Below are 21,707 nucleotides of genomic sequence, written 5' to 3' on the forward strand. Positions count from 1 at the left end.
AAAATCATTGATGCCCCAGATTCCGGGATCACTGAGCCTGAATTACTTCCCCAAGACCAAAAGTCAGGGACCTTGGGTGATGACTGAGGTCATTGATCCAAGCCTGACACCATTAGTCACTGGCCCAAGGGACTTTTCCCCTTCTGGTCTGAGGCTGGTGAGCCCCTAGTCCTTGCCCCTGAACTCTGGGCTTTTTTCTTTCTTCAGAGCACTGGCTCTCCGGTCACCACGTACCACCTGCAGCGGGCACTGCCCGGGGGCATCATCCTCATGGAGCTGACTTTCCAGGTCAGCAGGAGGAGCACTAAGTGGAGAGAACCAGGCCCATCCATCTCTTGCCCTCCTGACCTCATCTACCCTCTCTCTCTAGGGCTGTTACTTCTGTGTCAAACAGTTTGCCCTGGAATGTTCCCGAATCCCCATGGGGCAAGCTGTCAACTCTCAGGTATGTGGTGGGTACAGAGGACTGTGGGGTCTCAGGCACAGTCAGTGCACCCCCAGTGTGCTGTGGCAGTCTGCCCCAGTGATGATCTGGTGCTGCGGATGGCTGGGGCGTTCTGGTGCCGAGACTGGACCATCCACCAGCCTCACCCTGTGTTAGTCCAGAGCTGTATTCAGCCGTGGCACTGGGGGCAGAAAGCAGTGCAGTACAGTTGCTGGTCTGGCTCTCTGGTCACTCTGGCACTGACAGCAGCCTGGCACTGTGGTCACACCGTGAGCATAGATGGTTAGACAGTGAGGACACTTGAGCATAGTGGGTAATCTGACACATGGGTGGGTCAGTGTCATGGACAGTCCTGGCCTAATCTAGAGCTGGGGACAGCCTGGCATTGTCTGTATAGTCACTAACACTTAGAATGTGGACTAGAGTCCCCACCCACACAGTGTACCTCTGTCACTTAGTTGTTATTCCTGTCCCTGTCTGTCCGTCTCGAGGCAAAGCCTCTGTACCCCATGAGGGCTGAGCACTCATGAGGGCTCAGAGTGAATGAGTCATGATTGAGTGTGGTCAGGGACCCAAAGCCCTCCCTACTTGAGTTAGTTCAGCCCCTTCAGATCATTAGGCACATCGTTCGAGGGTCCCTGCCTTCTTTGTGTCTCACGTTGGGTTTCTGAGAGATCAGGGTCTGAGTGTTGCCCTCCAGTAAAGGCAGCACAGACTCCTCCCATATCTGGACAGCTCAGATCCCACCTGCAGGTGGTTGCCTTTGACTGAGGTATGGATGCCTAGTCTGGTCATCACAGGGTAGTGTGATCCAGGAAAGCTTGGTGACTGTTTGTGCAGGAACCTTCCTGGGCCAGCGCTCAGGAGGCAGATTGGACAGGCAGCTACTCTTTCACTTTGCTGTAGTGTTGGTGGGAAGGACCCACTCTGTTACTCTCTTGAGCTTCCTGAAGTCTTTCTGGCTCCCCTGCCCTTTGATCTCCATCCAGCTTGGTTCTCTCTGCCCCTGTGTATCTAATCTCTGACCCTCTTTAGTTGCTTCATTATTGCTATTATTTATTAAGTGATTAGTATACATACTAAGCAAAGAGGAGAATTTTACTCCTACTGCAGAGACAGGGGAACAGGTTCACAGAGGTTAAGTGATGTGCCCTAGGGCACACAGCTAGTTGGTGGCAGTATTGGGATTGCGATCTGGGTCTCTGACTCTGAGACCCAGAGGTTATTGCAGTTTATCACGCTGCTCTAACTTTATGAGGACCTTTCCTTTCTCTCCATGATGAGGAAACCAAAGTAGAGAAGTTGTGACTTATCCAAGGTCATGCGGCTACTCTGACTCCTAGGATGCTGCTGCTTCTACAGTCATTGATTTCCTTTCCCATTAACTCCTATGCCCAGTGCCCCCAAAGCCATGGTCATATAGATTCTGCCATTCTAGCACCACAGATCCAACTGTTAAATACACTTTCAGTAATGTTGATTTCCATCAAGAGAAGCACCAGCTCCACTTCTCTGTCTTCCTTTCTTCCTCTGTTAGTGGTTCATTCATTCATTCATTCATTCACAGATCAATTAGAGGAGGCCCACCCTGGCCTTGCCTTGGCAGGATGTCCCAGATTCAGCTTTACAAATGAGTAGGAGTTAGCCAGCTGTTGGGGCATAGACAGCAGCATTCAGGCAGAGGGAACAGCAGGTGCAAAAGTGTAAAGAAAATACGTGATGGACTTGGGAAGAGGGAGTAATTTGATGGGAAGATAAAGCTGGAGAGATGGGAAAGGATCCAGAAAAACTTTCTAATGGTAATTAACTGCACACCTGGCCTACCCGGACCACCCTGTTTAAAACTGCAACTGCTTTACTCCTTGATTTTCCATAACCATCTACTGTGCACTCATTTACTCTAATGTTTCTTGTCTCATCTCCCCACTACTAGAACATAAGCTCCTTGAGGGCAGGGATTTGTGTCCCCAGCACCTAGAACAATAGCAGCTAGGCACATGGTAGACACTCAAGTATTTGTTGAATCAGGAAATCTGAGAAGGCCCATCTCTCAGAATGGTCAGGTTCGTGTAAACAGAGTTATAACACAGCATAAAGGAGAACGTCACAAGGAGGGCTTCCCACAGAAGCATTTCTGGCCGAGAGGCCCCTGGCAGCAGGGTAAATCTCGAGCTGCCGTTTCCCAGGCAGGAGGAGGAGAGGGGATGTGCTGGGCAGCTCTGCCACCGTTTGCTGACCCGGTTCCCCACGGCCACCTCCCCAGCTGTCCATGCTGTTCACGGAGGAGTGTGACAGGGTGCGGGACCTGATGCATGTTCACTCGTTCAGCTACGACTTCCACCTGCGCCTCGTGCACCAGCACGTGCTGGGCGCCCACCTGGTGCTGCGACATGGCTACCACCTTACCACCTTCCTGCGACACTTCCTGGCCCACCACCCTGATGGGCCCCACTTCGGCCGCAACCATATTTACCAAGGTTGGTGCCCAAGGGCAGGCCATGGTGTCATTCGCTTCATATCACTTGGACCCTGTCCCTGTGTCTCTGTCTTAAGTTCTTCCCAGCCTGTTTCATAGCAAAGTTTATATCCGCCATCATGTGTACCCTGCCCTCTGTCCTGAACCACTAATGTCCCATCTACATGTTCCACAGGAACTCAGGAGCTCCCCAGCAAGGCAGAGCCAGTCTGTCTATCAGTCAGAGCCTCGGGGGCTCCTATCCCTTGACCCCACCAGATCAGTGTGCCTGTCGCAGGCTCAGTGTCTCCTGTAACTCACCCCTCAGGGACCCTGGAGCTCCCCACTCCACTCATTGCTGCCCACCAGCTGTACAACTACGTGGCTGACCATGCCAGCTCCTATCACATGAAGCCGCTGCGGATGGCCCGGCCAGGAGGCCCAGAACATAATGAGTACGCCCTGGTGTCAGCATGGCACAGGTGAGGCGAGAAGGAATGGGTGGAGCTGGAGTAGGGGCCATCCTTGCAGTAGGAAGACTGTGTTTTCTTGGGCAGGAGGGGTGGGGTTGGTTCATCAGAACCTCAGGGTTGACATCTCTCCCACCCCCACCACACAGCTCTGGCTCCTACCTGGACTCTGAGGGACTTCGGCACCAGGATGACTTTGACGTGTCTCTGCTTGTCTGTCACTGTGCTGCACCCTTTGAGGAGCAAGGAGAGGCCGAGCGGCATGTCCTGCGGTCAGCAGATGCCCCACCTTGAATGTGCTTGTTGCCCTCCCCGCACCCCGCCCTGGCCCTGTGTCTCTCCTGCTGTGACCACCACACTCCTGCCCCTCCCCACCCCAGGCTCCAGTTCTTCGTGGTGCTCACCAGCCAACGAGAGCTCTTCCCCAGACTCACTGCTGACATGCGCCGGTTGCGGAAGCCGCCCAGGCTGCCCCCTGAGCCGGAGGCTCCTGGGAGCTCAGTTGATAGTCCTGGGGAGGACTCAGGGGTTGGTCTGGCCCCTGGACCAGCTCCCCTCTTCCCCCCACTGGCTGCAGAGGTGGGTGTGGCCCGGGCACGGCTGGCTCAGCTGGTGCGGCTGGCTGGAGGGCACTGCCGTCGGGACACCCTTTGGAAGCGCCTCTTCTTGCTGGAACCACCAGGACCTGATCGGCTGCGGCTTGGGGGGCGCTTGGCCCTGGCTGAGCTGGAGGAGCTTCTAGAAGCAGTCCATACCAAATCCATTGGGGACATTGACCCCCAGTTGGTAAGCAGCTGCAGGTTCCAGAAGGGGCTGGGATGGATGCTATGAATTCCATTGGCAGCCAAAATAGAGGTTGCAGGGGTCTCAGGAGGCTCTGGGACAGCAGATCCATGCTTGTGGACCTTCTCCCAGGACTGCTTCCTGTCTATGACGGTTTCCTGGTACCAGAGCCTGATCAAGGTCCTCCTAAGCCGCTTTCCCCAGAGCTGTCGCCATTTCCAGAGCCCAGACTTGGGAACTCAGTACCTGGTAAGTCTTCTTGCCGTTCCTCTCAAAGGGGAGACACAGGAATCTTCATCAGAGAGGGAACAAGATCCCCCTCAAGGAGCCCCAGGCCCTGACTAAACAGGCTGTGCTCTGGAGGGAGGCTGAGATGGAGCGACTACACAGATTGATGTAAAACCCTTCAAGCCCCGGGCCACAGCATCTGATTTGCTAATACCCTAGAGCTGTGCCCTCAAGGGCTCACAAAAGCACAAACCTTGGCCAGCGATCTGGAGGACCAAGCTCTAGAACCTCAGGAGTGTTGGTCTTGGAGGCTGGAGCCCCAGAAAGGACTTCTTGGGCTTTAAAGCCTTTTAACCCAAGATGTGAGTCTCACACCAGCAGCATCAGCACTGCCTGGGAGCTGGCCAAAGTGCAGACTTGCAGGCCCCACTCCAGACCTGCTGACTCAAAACCTGCCTTTCAGCCAGATCCCCAGGTGACTGGTGTGCACAGTAGAGGTTGAAAGTGCTGCTGGGAAGGCCAGGTGGACAGAAGAGCTGTGGCAGTGGGCGCCAGAGTGTGGGGATTAAGAGACTAAAGGGATGGGCCCAACCAGAGCAGCAGTTCAGGAGAGGAAATGTTCAAGAGATTTCAAAAGAAAAAGTACTTGGTCCGTGGCGAGGGGTCCTGCGACATAGTGCTTGTGGGGAAGTGCATAGTGCATAGTGAGGAAGACTAGTCCCAAGGTGTTACGGAGGGTCATCCAGAGAAGCTGAGGACAGTTAGGGGAAAGCTGCAGTAGCGCAGGCAGATATGAGTGGATGGAGGTACTGAAGCACAAGTGGGTGCTGGGGATGCTGAAGCAGGAGTGGGTTTGGGGAAGGGTGGTGAGTTGAGTCTGAGGTCCAGGAGGACCTTCCAGGACCATGGTCTAGAAAGTATATGGACATCAGGAATTGGAGCTCAGGAGAGAGAGATCTAGGCAGCATCTGCATAAACAGGTGGTCACCAAAATCCTGAGAGTAGAAGAAATCGTCCAGGGAGAGATGGAAAAGCTGAGCACAGGGACAGACAGACAACAGGGGATGGTTCCAGAGGAAGCCAGAGATTCAAAACCTAGAACAGGCCAGGAGGCAAGGAGGGTTTATGTCAAGGGTCGAGAACCCTCCTTCGTTGACGGGCTTCGGCGTGCCAGCTTGAGCAGGGCCTTCCAGTCAAGCCCCACGCTCTCATCCTGATGAGGCTGGTTGGCTGACCGGGAGCCAGTGAGGATGAGGACCAAGGTTGGATTTGGAGGAGAGGCCCTGAGTGACCAGGGAGTGGGGCCAGGTGTGGTGAGGGAGGCTGGTCCCACTTCCAGGCTGCCCTCAAGGAGGGTCGTGCCTCCTCACTCCCCACCTCGTTTTGTCTTTTGCTGCAGGTTGTGCTGAATCAGAAGTTCACCGACTGTTTTGTGCTAGTGTTTCTGGATTCCCAGTTGGAGAAGACGGTGAGAATGGGGGGCAAGGGGCTTTGTGTCAGTCTAGTGGGAGGCTGTACCCCAAAGGTTCCACCCCAGATCCTGCCAAGGTTGGGGAGTCCGCTCTCCCGGAGCCCTGTTCCTTGTGCCCAGCCCACCCCCTCACCGCTGCACCCCCACTGTCTTCCCCACAGTCTCTGACGGTGGTTTTCCGAGAGCCCTTCCCAGTACAGCCTCAGGACAGCGAGAGCCCCCCCGCCCAGCTGGTCTCCACCTACCACCACCTGGAGTCTGTTATCAACACAGCCTGTTTCACCCTCTGGACCCGCCTCCTCTGAGGGATGGACCACTGAATGTCCTCGCATCATGGCTCTTTAAGATGGCCCACTTGAAGCAGGACTGACCAGCTCTTCTGGACCCCAGGGCAAGACCAGACCCTGAGGAACACCAAAGGTTTTGTGAATATGTCTTGGTGGGGTCTGTAGCCCCAGTCTGGCAGCAGGAGCTGCCCTCCCTAAACACTCACAGCCACTGACCAGCCCAGGACTCCACAGGGTCCACTCAACTCCTTGAGATGCCCATGTCCTTTCAGGCCCCTGGGCCCTTCCAGAAGGGGACTCCTCCTTCCTGCTCACCTGGTGGAGTTTGGGAATTCTTCCTATCAGGTGGCCAGTACTCACCCCTTCAAGTTTCTCTGTCTGAATCCTGCCTCCAAGTCTTGGATCGCTGTCAGCCACCTGCCTCCCCAACTCCCATCTTAAGCCCTCTGGTCTTCATTTCCCACTGGGACATCACTGCTGGACATTGCCACTGAGATAAGATACCTCGGTTCCAATCTCAGCTCTGCCTTTGTAGCACCTGTAACCACTGGCAAGTTCCTCTACTCTCGGACCCTTGGTTTCTCATACGTACATAAGGAGGTGGGCTCAAAAGCTCTCCCATCTCCACGGCAACACTGGCACAGACTGGAGGACTTGAACATGAGCTGTATGTCCCTTCTTGGCAGGAGGGAAGTGGCCCAGAGAAACTGAAAGTTTAGACACTGTGTGTCTCTCCCCTGCCCCCAATAACATACACACATGGAAATGTTCAGCAGGTTGTCTTTAATTCAGAGGAGACTCAGGATGCGCAACTCACTGTCCCAGAGGCACGTGGGTGGAGTGCAGGACCTCACTGGCCAGCCTGTGGGTGGCCCTGCTTCTCCCAGTATGAACGTAGCCAACTCAAGCCCTCTACCGTGTCTCCTGAGGGGAAAGGGGAAAGGCATTTCAACCCACGAGGAGGAAACCCGCTCCTGTCCGACACCTGTCCCTCCAGAGCCCCTTCCCCAAGGCCACGCCTGGAGCCTCGCCCGCCCTCACCTTGAGGCTGGTACTCGCAGCCTACAAAGCCTTTGTAGCCTTCATCTTCCAGCACTTGGAACAGATAGGGGAAGTTCAGCTCTCCGGGGCTGCTAGGTTCCCCCCGGCCTGGGACCTGTGCCACCTGTACATGCCCTGGGGACAGATGGGGACAGATGTGGGTCCCAGGCTCCTGCTGAGGCCTGAGGGACTGAAAGAGTGGGAGGACAGAGGAAGCAGCACAGCAGACTAGGAAGGAGCCAAGAAAGGGGCCCTCACCAACTATGGGCAGGAACTCCCGGATGTTTCCTGTCAGGTTCCCATCCATGATCTGCCAGTGGAATACGTCCTGGGGAAGAGATTCCTACAGTCACAGACCTTTCAGGCCACAACATTCTTCCCAGATTTGGAGAACACGGGTCCTCGGAGAAGCACTCGCTTTCTCCCACTTACCATCTGTAACTGGAGGTTGGGTCTTCCAACCTTCTGTAAGATGGCTGCCGCTGGGAGAGAGACCGGGGAGAGGGCCATGAGACTCAAGGAGAGCACAAGAATCAAAGGGGCAGGAGGTGGCATTGGGCTGGGGGCCCTACCCTGCTGGGGTGTATCCAGGAAGTACTGGGGGTCGGTGATCCGGGTGTTGATGGGCTCCAGCAGTCCCACGAGGTTCTCCTAGCACCAGCTGGGTCTGTGAGGAAGCTCTTCCCCAGGCGGGGCCCCCTCAGTCACTGGTCAAGCCCCTCACTGGTCCCTCTGACCTGGGCCAGTGTCCAGCCTGTGCCTCACTGCTCTCCCCACCGTACGCCCCCTCCACACACACAGACGGTCAGGAAGTACGTGTGCCTGTACTTTTTCACGGTCTCACCTGAGCCAAAACCCCAGCTGCGTGCCTTAGGTTCTCCAGAAAAACTGTCTCCATCTCACCCCTGACTGCTGCTCGATCAGCCCCCTGGGGTACTCGGCCAGCCATCAGGTGAATCCTGTGGAGGGAAGTGGGACCAGAGTGAGTGTGGAGTCCATCCCCGAAGTGGGGGTCTTCACTCCCTTGGCTCCCTGGGTGCACCTCTTCCAGATGCCCTCCGACCATGCCAGCTTCCCATCTCCCCAAATGTCTAGACCGGACCACCTTGCCATGATGCTCAGGCCTCCCAGTGCCCTCAGACACTCCTGTGTCACTGTAAAGCCAAGCTCTTTCCCAGGTCCCTACCGCGGGTCAGCGCATCCTCCCGCCTCAGAGACCTCAGACCCTCACTTAGCCCCTCCTGTAGTTCCAATCTCTCCTTTTCCCTGCCCCTTCTCCTCAAGCCTATGAACACGCTTAAGTCGCACCTTCTAAAAATTACTTTGACCCTTAGCCATCTCAGGAATTCCACGCTGCTTTTCTCTCCTCCTTGCATCTGTTTCTTAGCTTCTTCCCATCTGTTTTCTGTACACACACCACTCCCATCATAATAATCCCTTGTTGCCAGTTCCTTCTCAGCCTGTTTGTCCTCCGCAGGGTTTACCTGATCAGCCCCACTTTGAGCCCCCCAACCACCTCCCTTCACCTCCTGATCGATCTTTCTCAGCCATCTCCAGCGCAGACAGGCTACATCTCCAGCCTCATGAACTCTGCGCAACATGCCAAGCCCCTCGCCCCTGGCCACTGCATCCTTGCCTGGAATGCTCCTTACATCAAGCAAGTGCCCACTCCGAGAACCAGTTCAACATCACTGCCTGTAAGAAGCTGTCTGTGATCCCAGAGTTAGTGCCTACGCTGCTCCCACAGCCTCCGTGAATTGACCTGTCCTCTTACTTTGCTGTCTCCCTGGTCAGCTCCCAGCATGGGATCCCAGCATGAGATGAGCAAAAAAGAGTTGCAAACTGAGAGTGACACGCAACAGATCAAATACAAAAGGCAATTACAAGGGACCAGGACTGCAGGGGCAGAGAAGGGACAGTGCACTCCGGAGCCTCTCGAGACCTGGCGGCCTCTTCTCCCGTGGGTCTTGGAAGGCGGGAGGAGCAGGAGAGAGGGGGTTACCTGGGACAGCCCAGAGCCTTGGCGTACAGCACAGCCTGCTCCAGCCCCTCTCGGAAGGCCGCCTGCCTCCCGGGAACGGCCCCCAGCCCCATGTCCCCCTTCTCTCGGTCTCCTGCGAAGAGAATCAGCCTCAGACCCCTGGCTCCGGCTCCTGGCCCCCGGCCCGCCAATGACCCGGCCCCGGCCCCCAGGGCGCACCCTGGGGGGTGTTGATCAACACGAGCTGCAGCCCCGCCTCCCGCGCCGCGCGCGCCAGCGCCTCCGGCGGCTCCGCGTACGGCCAGCCGACCTCGGCCGCCTCAAAGCCCGAGCTGCCCGCGGCCTGGAGCCGCGCGGCGAGGCTGGGGAGCTCGGGGAATAGCCAGGACACGTTGGCCGAGAAGCGCAGCGGAGCCATGACCGCCCGGGAGCGCGCGGGGCAGAGTCCGCGCGGCCGGAAGACGGAAGCGGGCGGGGCCCGGGAGGGGCTGGGCGGGAGCCGGAGGCACGGAGACGGCGGAGGAGCCCGGCCCGGCCGGGCGGGGGCGCGCTGGCGCCGCGAGCTCTCGGAGCGCGCCTTCCCGGGTGGGAAAAGCCGGGTGTCGTAAATCAGACCGCGGACCCGGCAGAAAGTGCACTTTTTCCAGACCCGTGGGAGGGCGGCGCGGGCGAGCCGGCCGCCTCGAGGCCCAGTTAACGTGGAGGAACATGGACTCTTAACAGTGTTTTCCCTCGTTATAACCGGATTCTCTGTTCATTATAGAACGTTTGAAAGCCGTGGGACCGAGTAAAGCACAGGTAAACCACCAGTTATCGCCCCCTTCACCCATTACCTTTTCTCTACAGATCAAAAACTAAACGTGCGGTCATTTCTTAGAACATCCTAATCGTACTGTCTATGCGGTTTTATGGCTTGCGTATGATTTTCATTTCATATTTTGTGAGCATTTTCCCTTGAAAACCCTGCATTAGCTCTGCTCATTGTTCCACACCTGGACAGACCAGAATTTAGCAAACTACGCTGGTGATGAATACTCGGGGTTTCAACACGTGTGTGTGTGTGTGTGCGCGCGCGCGCGCATTTTTATACACCTCTTGGTCCCATCTCTGAATCGTTCCCTTAGGTTCCTTTTGTAGAGATGTCCATTACAGCGTTTGCCTGTCCAAAATCCTGTGTAAGGAAAACTACCCTCCAACCCTGAACTCCGCACTGAACGACCGTGGGCGGGCTGTCCCCTCTTGGCCCCGGCTGATTGGACCACGAAAGGACATCTGCTCAAAGTGCGTAGACTGGCCAAAGACCCATTACTTATCTAGTTTGGAAATACTATCTGGCCAATCAGATTCCCTCTTTAGGGAGTTCAAATAAGGAAATCCTGAGAGTCAAGGCCTAGATGTTTTAGACTTTCTCGGGTTTCTGTGTCTGTAGCCTCTTAATGTTTCTTGAGATCATTCGAATAAATTTACTTCAACTACAATAACCCAACTGAAAGGGCAGTTGGAATTACATGGTGAAAAAATAGGAGCATGCTTAAGTTCTTGATGACTGCTAAAGGCTTCTCAAAATGTGAGAGTTTACACTCGAACAGTGCATGCATAGAAGTCTCCTCGATCTGCTTTGTATGTTAGCTTTGACAGAAGGAAGCTTGAAGTGCAACATCAGGAGCACTCAGCTTCCATTGTCTTCCTGTCCCTGCTCACCTGTATCTGGAATCAGGCCCACTTGGAAACCTGGGACCTGGGCTGATCTCAGAGCTAATCCAAGTGCCTGGCAGGTACCTTTTCTTAGCTCCTCCTCCAAGATCAGACTGCCACCAGCTATAACTGATCACCTGATTTCTTGCCCACTTGCAGCTGGCGTAATGCTTGGAACTCTGACTTCTCTGGGCATGTGTTTCTTGGCACAGTCCAGTCAGGATGTGACCTCACTAAGTTTAACATTTTAATCAATTCCAACTTCTGCATGTTTATCACCCAATGTTCACAATACAGAGTAACATCTAAAGCAAATAATTCCTTATTAACACTTCACTGTAAATCTCTGAGTTCAAATTCTATTTAAGACTTTAAAAACACCATCATCTGCTGGGGTGTGTACCAGGAACAAAATTTGTCCAGCCTCCAGTGGTCGACTCCTTTTTTGCTTGTATACCCTTTAGGGCAGCAGAGATGATGTATAAACTAGATGTGCCTGACTCACTTTTTCCCTTCATTCCCTTACAACACCTTCACGTAATGTATCAAGAGAAATAACAAAATGAATACAATGCCCACAAAAATTATTTACTTTATTCACCATTTGTCTATACCTTATCCTATTGCCACATAAGCCTAACACTAAGTTATTACACATCTTGATTCTTTGCTTTTAACCTTTAATCAGAGAATTTGTACAGGTATGATGATCAGTTAAGGTAACCACAATTTGTAAGTAATTATGTGGATAATGGCAGAAACTTGCATGTAGAGTTCAGAGTCTCATCGCTGGATTGTACTTGCCAGTGTTGTAAAAAATATTACAATTCATAAGTGAAATGCAAATCAAAACCTCAATGATATTTCATTTTATACTTTCCAGATTGGCAGAGACTTAAAAGTCAGACAATAGAAAGTAATGGAAGGGATTTGGAACAACTGGAACATTTATTCACTGCTGATAGGAGTGTAAATCAGAGCAGTTGCTCTGGAAAATAATTTGGAGTGTAAATCAGAGCAACTGCTCTGGAAAATAATTTGGCATTTTCTCTTAAAGCTGAATGTTCATATACCTTTGATCCAGCAGTTTCTTGCCCACATTTATCTCCTGGAGAACCTTGTGCACAAGTGTACCAGGAAACAAGTTCAGTGATGTTCATAGCAGCATTATTTATGTAGCAAAAATATGGAACTAACTCAAATGTCCCTCAATACATATATAGATGAGTTCTGGTATAGCCATACAGTGCTATTTGTAAAAGTGAAGAGAAAGAAAAAAAAAAAAAGAAGTGAAGAGAAAGCTGCTGATTGGAATGATAAAATTGACTTTGCTCTTGGATTAGAGTAATATATGAAGAGCTCAGGGACGTTTGGGTCACACTGAAAACATCAGTATGAACACATCGAATGGATAAATCTCAGAAACATAGTCATGAGTGAAGGAAGCAGGTCACAGAGAAATATATACAGTATGACTCCATTTACATGAAGTCAGAAGCAGGGGAGCCAAGCGATGTCTTGTGTGAGGATAGAAATATCTGTGATGAAACTATGAAAAAGAACAAGTGATAGTGATCACAAAATTCAGGAGGATAGTGACCTCTGAACGGGGAGGGAAGGGAATGGCACTGAGGCTTCAAAAGTAATGGTCGTCCCCTTTCTCTGGGGTGATGTGATCATGTATCTTTGTTTCATCACTATTCTTTGTATCTTACATACATTTTGTAAAATCATTTTCTGTCTGTTTCATATTTAATAAAAACAAAATGTTAAAGCTTTCTGTAGGCATTACTACCACCTGTTAGCACATTTTACATTAACATCTTCATTGTAGTATCATCAGAATCTCGAGGTTTTTCTACACACTCAGCTTGTTTGTATCAGACTATAATTACCACTTTTTAGATTCCGTGTGTCACTGCTCAGGATAGTGGTCTTTTATTGTATTACCCACTCAGCACCTGTGGGAGGCAGCCTATAAAATGGTCCTCAGGGATCTCCACTTCCTGGTCTTCACGCCCCATCCCCTTCAATATGAACTGGACCTATTGGTTCACTTCTCACAAACAGAAGACAGCAAAAGGGATACGTCACCTCAGAGATGAGGTTACGAAAAGGCTGTGGCTTGTGTCCTGGATGCCCTCTCACTCTCTCACTCACCTGCTGTGAGGAGAACCAGCAGCCATATCGAGAGCTGCCCTATAGAAAGACCTGTGTCAAGGAGCCAACAGCCAGCAAGGAGCTGGGGCCTGGCAACAGCACTCAACAGTGAGTGAGCTCGGAAGCAGGTCCACTCCCACTGAGCCTTCAGATGGCCGAACCCCCAACCAACACCTTGATTGTGGCCTTGCCACAGACAAGGTTTGAATCAGAGACATCCAGCTAAGCCACAGCTGGATTCCTGACCTACAGAAACTTTGTAATAGGAAATGTTTGTTGTTTTAAGCCACTGGGTTTTGGGGGAACTTGTTAGCAGAAGTAGATAACTAGTAACGGTTCTCTTTCTTCTTCTGGGAATAGTCCCCTTGTTTGACGGAGTTTTATCATTTTCACCACTTCTTTTTTTTAAAAAATTTTTGTTGAAGTGTAGTTGATTTACAATGTTAGTTTCAGGTGTACAGCAAATTGGTTCAGTTGTACATATACATACTATATATTTTTTTCTTTTCAGATTCTTTTTCATTATATGTTATGAGAAACTGAATATAGTTCCCCTGTGCTATATAGTAAGTCCTTGTTAATCTATTTTATATATAGTAACGTGCACCACTTTCTCATCTTAAGTCTAAATAGATGCTGCCTCTTCTTATAAGATCCTCTCTTATTGGTCACACAGTGATTGGTCAACATATGGGCACCGGCTCCAAGCTGGACCAACCAGAGTACCTGTTACAGATAGTGTAGGTTGCCTGTCCAACATCTGTTTCCTCTTTTCTCCTACTTAATAGAACCATGCCTCATGGGGACAGTCAGCCAGAGAGTATAAAGCTGATGTGCAGAGATGTGGCAAGAAAAACCAAGAGAGGCATTGTATTCACGTGGAACCTCTGTAAGGTTCCAGCCTTCTTGCTTCATCTTAACTCTTTACAAAAACAAGATGTCCCAGAACTAACTTGCTTTTCCCATCCCACTATCCAACATTGTGCACATTTCAGAAAATACTTGGTTCTTTTGGTAAAAAGCAATTTGAAGACCTGAACCCTGGGCGCTTGGTCTTTATATAATTTCATGAATTTGTATAATTTCACATAGCTTGTAGTGGTAAACTGGAAGACTCCCAGAAACTTAGGGATTTCAGTGTCGATGAGGAAATCTTTGTCTCTCAAAGTCATGAGTTTATGCTGATGATTTTTATTTCACCCAAACTTCATTAAGCTCTTTCCTACCTGGCTCTAATACAAGAGCATCTTCACTTCTATTTTAACTTTCTTATTTGAGCTCCCAGTCTTTTTATCACCTTTATATAGCATACTCAAATCAGACTCCATATATCATGTTGTATATTTTCACATCCAGCCATGTGTTCAGTTACAGCTGCCTAGATTTAAGAATCTTGTGTCACTCTATTATTATTATTTGTCTGAGCCATTGAGCCTGCATTTCCAAGGCTTCAGAATTTAACTTTCCCACTTTACTCAATTTTACCAGTAATAGTCCATATCACATGGATTCATGATAGCTTGTAACCGTGTCAAAAAGGAAACTAAATCTTCGGTAAAATTTTTCTTTCATAGGTTTCTATTGTATCCAAGTATGTCATAGAGGAATATCCATGGTACATCTACATTAGGACTCTATAACTAAAATTTCAGCACATTTAAACAATCATCTCACACACACAGTACATTGAATAATAACTTCATTATACAAAACATATTGAATCACTTTACAAAATTTGTGCTTGCATGAGCGATCATTATGTTCTCGGAAGAATATAATAATATTTGCTGTTCCATGTTATACATCTTTATCTTTAAAAGGAGGTTCCTATAACTGGCCTTTTATCTTTAGTTTCTATTCTATTACTAGGTGGCTGGATCACATCCAGAAACTGTCCTCCTGCCCCTCCCCTACATATGCGTGTTGTTAGTAACACAGGCTCTTGGCGGTATTAGTTAATGGAGTGTTAACTAATTACACACCCATCCACATGCAATCTTTAAACTTAGTTAAATACAACCAGTGTATTTATGACTCAAAGGGCTCAAGGGTAGATAGCCAAAAGGGTTTTTTTTCATGTTTGGAATTTTGAAAACTCTTAGTAACCCTAACTATAGAATCTTATTCTTCCTTTGTTCAGTTTTTACACTTGTGAATTCTACCTATGGCATTAGGTATATACTTTTTACAACTTTTTTTTTTTTTTGTACTTAGCACTACATATAGGATGTCTTTCCCTGGGAGAAAAAAAATATGTATATATATATAAACTCAATCTACCTTATTGTTTATCCTTTTTTTGGCCAGTCTTTTAACTGCATTTTATTCCAGAATATGAAGATTTTATCATTCCCCTATTGATGGTCAAAAAGATTGCTTCCAGCTTATCACTATTATAACAATAAATATCCTTGTATATGCCTTTTTGGGTGCAGATACAAATATGAGTGTTTCTCCAGTATATATCCCTGGAAGTGGACTTTGCTTGGCCAAAGAATATGCACATTTAAAGTTCTAATTCACTGCCTAATCGCCCTTCAAAATGCTTTATCAGTTTGTATGAACCATCTGTGAGTGCTTGTTTCCCTACATCTTCAACATTGGATTTTTGCCCATCTGAAGGGGGAAAAACATTTTTAAAAATCAAGCCCTTGATTATTACTGAGGTTGAACATCTTTCCAGTTGTTTATTTGCCATTAACATTCCCTTTTCTGTGAATTGCTTGTTGGTAACCTTTGTCCACTTTTCAATTGGATTCTTAGTTTTAGTTAATCCGTTTGTAGGTATTCTTTGTGGAAATTCTGGATATTACATCTTTGGCTGTTTTTGCTTATCTTTAACTTTTTTTTTTTTTTTTTTTTGCTGCTTTTTTGAGGGGAAGATAATTAGGTTTATTTATTTATTTAATGGAGGTACTGGAGATTGAACCCAGGACCTCTTGCGTGCTTAGCACATGCTCTATCACTGAGCTATCCCTTCCCACTCTTTGACTTTATTTAAAGTTTCATTTGCTGTTCAGAGTGTTGCCTTTCTACCAGGCTTGACATTCCAGTGTGGAAGGAGGCCTGTCCTCTGCAGAAGGCTCCTGCCCCACCTTCTCCATCTTCCCCAGGGGAAGGACAGTGACTCTCTTGGCAGAGGGAGGAGCCAAAAGGCTCGGCTTGGTCCTCTCTGTGAAAAGGCACATTTCCTACTCTGCTCCCCCATGCCATAAGTTTTACAGGGATGAACCCTCACAGGGCTGACCTCGGGGGTGAGATACTAGCAACCTGCTTGCCTAGCAGACCGAAGCCATATTGTCCAGTATCTGTTGTGGCGGTAATAAAGGTAATGTTTGTATCTCCATCTGCCACACTCCTGTGTCTATCTCTTAATAGGTTCTTGTATCAGTCAGAGTCCAAACAGAAAACAGATGGCACACTCAAATTAGGATAATTCGGAAGATTTAATAAAGAGACTATTTACTAAGACATGGGCAGAGTGTAGGGGAGATAACATGGGGCAGTGCAGTAACTTAGGGCAGAGCTGTTATTCTTCTTAGCCCTGAAAGGGTGCAGGGGATGAGGGTGTGGGGACTGAAATCCAGGAGGAGGGGGTCACGTAGAGATGAGTGCCTGACGAGGAGCAGAAGCCCTCAGCTGAAGGACACAGGCAGCTGGAGGCAGTCTGTACAGAGGAAGCCTGAGACGTAAATGCCCTACCTCACTCTCCTTCTCTCTAATCTCCTGCTGGGCCTCCCCACTAGGTTAGCCAACCAGAGCCCGAGGGCAAGGGAACCCATTGACGTAGCCAACATGAGTCCTCTACCTGGGCGAGAGCAAGGAGGAAACCAGAATGAGGGACAAACAGAAACCACTGGCACAGTTCGCCTTTTCCTCCCCTAGTATGCACTCTCATCCTTTATCTGGGTGAAAACTTCATGGCCCCATCAACAGGATGCACAAAGCCCCCACCCACTACCATTTTATGAGATGATTCCAATCTCCGTAATCCCTCCTGAAACCTCAAGTTTTACTACCACTGGTGTCCTTCAAATAAGGAGTCAGGTTAAGGTGAGGAGAGGTGTAGTAGACAGAATCTGAAGATGGTCTCCTCAAATTCCTGCTCCCTGGTGTACACACCCTTTCTCTTGGTTATTCAATCAAACATTAGTCTTGGTACGGCTATGGAGGGATTTCACAGATGTCACTGCAGTCCCAAATCAGTTATGAAAGGAAGGCTCTGGGTGAGCCTGGCCTAATCAGGTGAGCCCTTAAAAGGGCCAGAGCTCTTCCTGGTGAGAGAGATTTGAGGTTAATGCATAAGAATCCCTCCACTGGTGGCTTTGAAGGTGGAGAAGGAATGTGGGCGACTACTAGGAGCTCAGAGTAGCCCCTTGCTGACAGCCAGCATGGATATGGACGCCTCAGTCCTGTGGCCACAGGGAACTGAATTCTGCCTTGACCATGTGAGGCTGAAAGAGGGCCCTGAGTTCCAGATGAGAATGCAGATCAACGCTCTGATTTTAGCCTTTGAAACTTTGAGCAGAAGACCCAGCCACGCATGCCATGCCTGGACTTCTGACTTACAGAACTGTGAGCTAGGAAATGGATGTTATTTTAAGCTGTTAAATTTCTAGTAATTTGTCCAGTAGCAATAGAAATCCATAAGGGGGAAGGCAGTAAAGTGACACAGAGACACAACTTATGCTCCCCATTTTGGTAGCTGGTAATGGGGCCTAAATTGGTAATCACGGCTGTCTTCTTCAGTCACTCAATCCAAGTGCCCTTTACCCTGCACCTCAACTGGATGAATTTCTTTCCCTGGTTGAACAACTCATACCCTTATTCCTATAGGATTCAAGTCTTTGGTGGTCTTGACTGTATTGGGTTGTCAGTTTTCCACTGACCAGAACTTTAGAGCAAGAGAGGAATCAGAGGTGCCCTAGACAAAGCCCTCCTCGCCCCGACTGTGTGGCAGCAACACCGTTCCCCCTGGTGATCAGAATCAACCACCCCAGCCAAGCTAGAGAACCTCTCCTCTGTCTGTTTAGCAGCATGAGGAGCCTGAAATGAACAGGGTAAATCTCAGCTTCTAGCTAACTGGAATGGTGATCACGTTTGCTGATGGAAGAATGACTGCTGTGAACACTAGAGCCTTCAGATCCACTGAGCCAGTGGTTGCAAGGATGGAAAACAAAACAGTCTTCTAGTGAATAAGCAGGTGTAACAGTGAGGGGGCCACTCCCACCGCTGGCCCTTGTTCTCTGATTGGGCATCCTGCTACGGGGGACATGGCATCGTATACTGGCCTCCGCTTTAGAACATACCCTGTTTGGAGGGTGTTTTCTTCCCGCTGGCCTGTAATTAGTCCACTTCCCGGTCTCTCAGGCTGTTTGATTCTAGGTGATAAGCCACATGGTGATACTAGTGAATTTCATGGGCGTGAGCCTATTGCTGCACGTCTTAGGCTGTGAAATGTGTCCCCTTGTCAGAGGTGATGTTGTGTTTGACAGCACGGTGAAGGATAAGGTGCTCTGTAAATCTACAAGTGATTCTGGAAGAAGAACTTCAGGCAGAGAAGACAAATAATCAGAATATGTATTTACCCCATGAGAACCAAGATGGAGGGTCCCAGGTGGCCTCCCTCCAACCCCAGCGTGTCTCTTCCTTCACAATGTGAGACTCAAGAGGGAGCAACTCGTCTCTCGCTTTAGAAGGATGCCCCAGACCACGGAGCCCCTAAAAACTTTCCTCATGTAGTGGGCCCCCCACCCTCAGGCACACATATACCTTGTAGTGGCATCTGGAGTGTGAGAGACACTCCCCACCCACAGGTGCATTCAGCACGATACCGTCCGGGGTGTCCTACAGGATATCAAGATGACTGAGTTTCCCTCACGTGTATGATGACGCGGAGGAAGAGACTTGTCACTGCCCTGGTGAAGATGGTAACAGTGTGCTATTTTCCCTGCTATGTACATGGAAATTGTTTCAGCGTTTCCTGGAAAGAAAAAAAAATTTTTTTCCAGGTCAGATGCTGAATGCCAGGTACCACAGGCTGTGTTGAATTGCCATGGTAGTGATCCCACATTTGGCGCTCTAGCTGTAATTGGCATCGCTACCTGACTGAGTGTACAAAGATTTTCTCTAGGCCCCATCTGGCTTTTTTTTTTAATTGAGATATAGTCAGTTTACAATGTTGTGTCAATTTCTGGTGTATAACGCAATGCTTCAGTTATATATGAACATACATATATTCGTTTTCATACTCTTTTTTAGCACCATCTGGCTTTTGCACTAGCCAAATAAGTTAAATGGTGATGTGCTGGGAATCACCACCCTTCCACATCTCACGTTTTTGTTTTGTTTTGTTTTTTCTTGAAGTTTAGTTGATTTACAACGTTGTGTTAGTTTCTAGTGTACAGCATAGTGATTCAGTTATACATATATATATATTCTTTTTCATATTCTTTTTCCTTATAGGTTATTACAAGATACTGAATATAGTTCCCTGTGTTCTACAGTAGGACTTTGTTGTTTATGTGTTTTATATATAGTGGTTTGTATCTGCTAATCCCAAACTCCTAATTTATCCCCCACCTTTCCCCTTTGGTAACCATAAGTTTGTTTTCTATGTCTGTGAGTCTGTTTCTGTTTTGTAATTAAGTTCATTTGTATCATTTTTTTTTTAGATTCTACATATAATTGATATCGTATGATATTTGTCTTTCTCTGACTTACTTCACTTTGTATGATAACCTCTAGATCCATCTATTTTGCTACAAATGGCATTATTTCATTCTTTTTATGGCTAAATAATATTCCACTGTATATGTACCACATCTTATTTATTCAGTCATCTGCTGATGGACATTTAGGTTGCTTCCATGTCTTGGCTATTGTAAATAGTGCTGCCACGAACATCGAGATGCATGTTACCTTTTCAAATTAGAGTCTTCTCCAGATATATGCCCAGGTCAATGGTAGCACTAATCTCTGTAATTTCCCCAGGGTGGATGTATTGTTTCTGGCTTACTTTCTTGGTATGGTAGGGGTCAGCATGGGGGGTCATTTCAGGAGCTCCCACTTTGCCCTCTTCGTCATAATAGCGTTCATTTCATGACTGAAAATACCAATATAAGAATTATTAAGTATCTCTCTTTTCACTATGTATTCTGAGAGTGGGGAAAAACACTGGTGAGTACATGACCCCATGGACACTTACTAGGCAGACGTGGGCTAGGACTCCATACATCACCTGACTTTCATAAGTTCCCAGTCTCACTGGTGGATCATGGTGGCACTTCAGGGCTCTGGGGATCAGCATGAATTCAGAGCCAATATCTACTAACCTCAGGAAGATCTAGTGCACAGTTACCTTGGTCACTGGCTACAGGTCATTTGGAGACAACACGCGGTATCTAACTGCAGCCACATTGCAGGGTCCTCCCTCAGTTGAGGGTTTCTGAGTCTGTGAACTGACTTAATAAGGCCTAGGAATTGGGTAAAAGGCCATGAATACCACCTCCTCCCCAGTTTCTACCCAGAAACCTCAAATTTTTCATTATTTTTTTGGAGATATGAATTTTTTATACTTGTTTTGGTACTGCAGAATTAAAACAAAAATAACCACCATTAACTTAAATTGTTTTCATTTTATACCAGAAAGAGCATTGTTTTACTGACTTTTACTCTGACTTGCAGCTTCTCACAAAAGCTACATGAGCATTTATACTTAAAAAAAAATGCTACCAAAGCTCTTCCAAGGAATTTGGAAACGTTTTTTCCAAGCAATATACCAAGCAATTGCTGAACAGATTTCCTGCTACTAATTGTATTGACAGTTGACTTATCTCCTCTTTTGTCTGGACCTAAAGTTAAGAATTCATATTAATAGCACACAATGAAATCTACTACCAATACTATCTGAAGGGGCGGTACTCTGACTCAAAATCCCTTTATTCCCACTGAGATCAAGGAACCCGATTCCTTTGCATTGTCCGTAACCATCATCTCCAGTCTGTCGAGACAGTCACTGCAAGCTCCTCAGGGACTTCTTAACACCTCCGTGAGGGGAGCATCCCCAGACTCCCTGAGGGCTATGGCTGGGGAGAAGTGAGCAGGTTGACCCAGTACTGTCGTCTCTCCAAGTGTGGTGATTCTGATACACTCTGAAGTTTGACAACCATTGCTGTAAAACCAGGCTTTTCAAACTTGAATATGCATGCAAACCACCTGGGGATCTTTTTAAATGCAGAGTCTAGTTCAGTGTGTCTGGGGTAGAGCCCAAGATACTGCATTTTCTAACAAGTTCCTGGATGATACCAGTGCTTCCGATCTAATACCGCAGCTTCCAGCAGTGGTGCTATGGATGAGGGTGTCTGCAGATGCAGAAATGGGACTGTAATGGATCTATTATGTCAGTGGTTCTCAAACTTTCAGGTGTTATCATAATCACCTGAGAGCTGGTTAAAACAGATTTCTGACCTCCCCAACAAAGTTTATGACTGTAGATCTGAGGTAAGGCCTAAGAATTGGCATTTCTTTTATTATTATTATTATTTTTTTTAATAGACTTTGTTCTTTCAGAGCAGTTTCAGGTTCACAGCAGAACTGAGCAGAAAATACAGAGTTCGCACATAGCCCTCCCCACCCACACATATATACTCCCCTACAATCAACATCTCTCATCAGTGTGGCATATTTGGT

At 48.5% G+C, this 21,707-nt stretch overlaps 3 protein-coding genes across 5 annotated transcripts in view; 2 read left to right on the top strand and 1 right to left on the bottom strand.

Moving 5' to 3' along the window:
* Window positions 1–6,911, top strand: part of SZT2 (SZT2 subunit of KICSTOR complex) — a 49,341-nt gene extending 42,430 nt beyond the window's left edge. For 2 of the 3 annotated variants that reach the window (XM_032494035.1, XM_032494036.1), the window contains 9 exons: window positions 208–288; window positions 371–445; window positions 2,709–2,922; window positions 3,229–3,382; window positions 3,520–3,642; window positions 3,751–4,156; window positions 4,286–4,402; window positions 5,781–5,849; window positions 6,014–6,911. In XM_032494035.1, the coding sequence (XP_032349926.1) occupies window positions 208–288; window positions 371–445; window positions 2,709–2,922; window positions 3,229–3,382; window positions 3,520–3,642; window positions 3,751–4,156; window positions 4,286–4,402; window positions 5,781–5,849; window positions 6,014–6,157 (1,383 nt within the window). In that variant the 3' untranslated portion in view covers window positions 6,158–6,911. The remainder of the gene's footprint in view (window positions 1–207; window positions 289–370; window positions 446–2,708; window positions 2,923–3,228; window positions 3,383–3,519; window positions 3,643–3,750; window positions 4,157–4,285; window positions 4,403–5,780; window positions 5,850–6,013) is intronic. The other variant, XM_032494037.1, reaches the window with a different exon arrangement.
* HYI (hydroxypyruvate isomerase (putative)) lies at window positions 6,904–9,634 on the bottom strand. Its single transcript, XM_032494064.1, has 8 exons — window positions 9,381–9,634; window positions 9,183–9,294; window positions 8,025–8,139; window positions 7,753–7,831; window positions 7,613–7,662; window positions 7,439–7,508; window positions 7,181–7,315; window positions 6,904–7,063 (listed from the first exon to the last, which is right to left on the bottom strand). The coding sequence occupies exons 1-8, from the start codon at window positions 9,577–9,579 to the stop codon at window positions 6,990–6,992; spliced, it is 834 nt and encodes a 277-aa protein (XP_032349955.1). The 5' UTR covers window positions 9,580–9,634; the 3' UTR covers window positions 6,904–6,989.
* A 142-nt stretch (window positions 9,635–9,776) lies between these two features.
* The window catches only part of PTPRF (protein tyrosine phosphatase receptor type F), a 143,362-nt gene continuing 131,431 nt past the window's right edge, over window positions 9,777–21,707 (top strand). The window contains exon 1 of the mRNA XM_032494040.1: window positions 9,777–9,959. The gene's annotated coding sequence lies outside the window, so the exon portion shown is untranslated. The remainder of the gene's footprint in view (window positions 9,960–21,707) is intronic.

The sequence above is a fragment of the Camelus ferus genome, chromosome 13 (assembly GCF_009834535.1).
Source record: "Camelus ferus isolate YT-003-E chromosome 13, BCGSAC_Cfer_1.0, whole genome shotgun sequence".
Lineage (NCBI taxonomy): Eukaryota > Metazoa > Chordata > Mammalia > Artiodactyla > Camelidae > Camelus > Camelus ferus.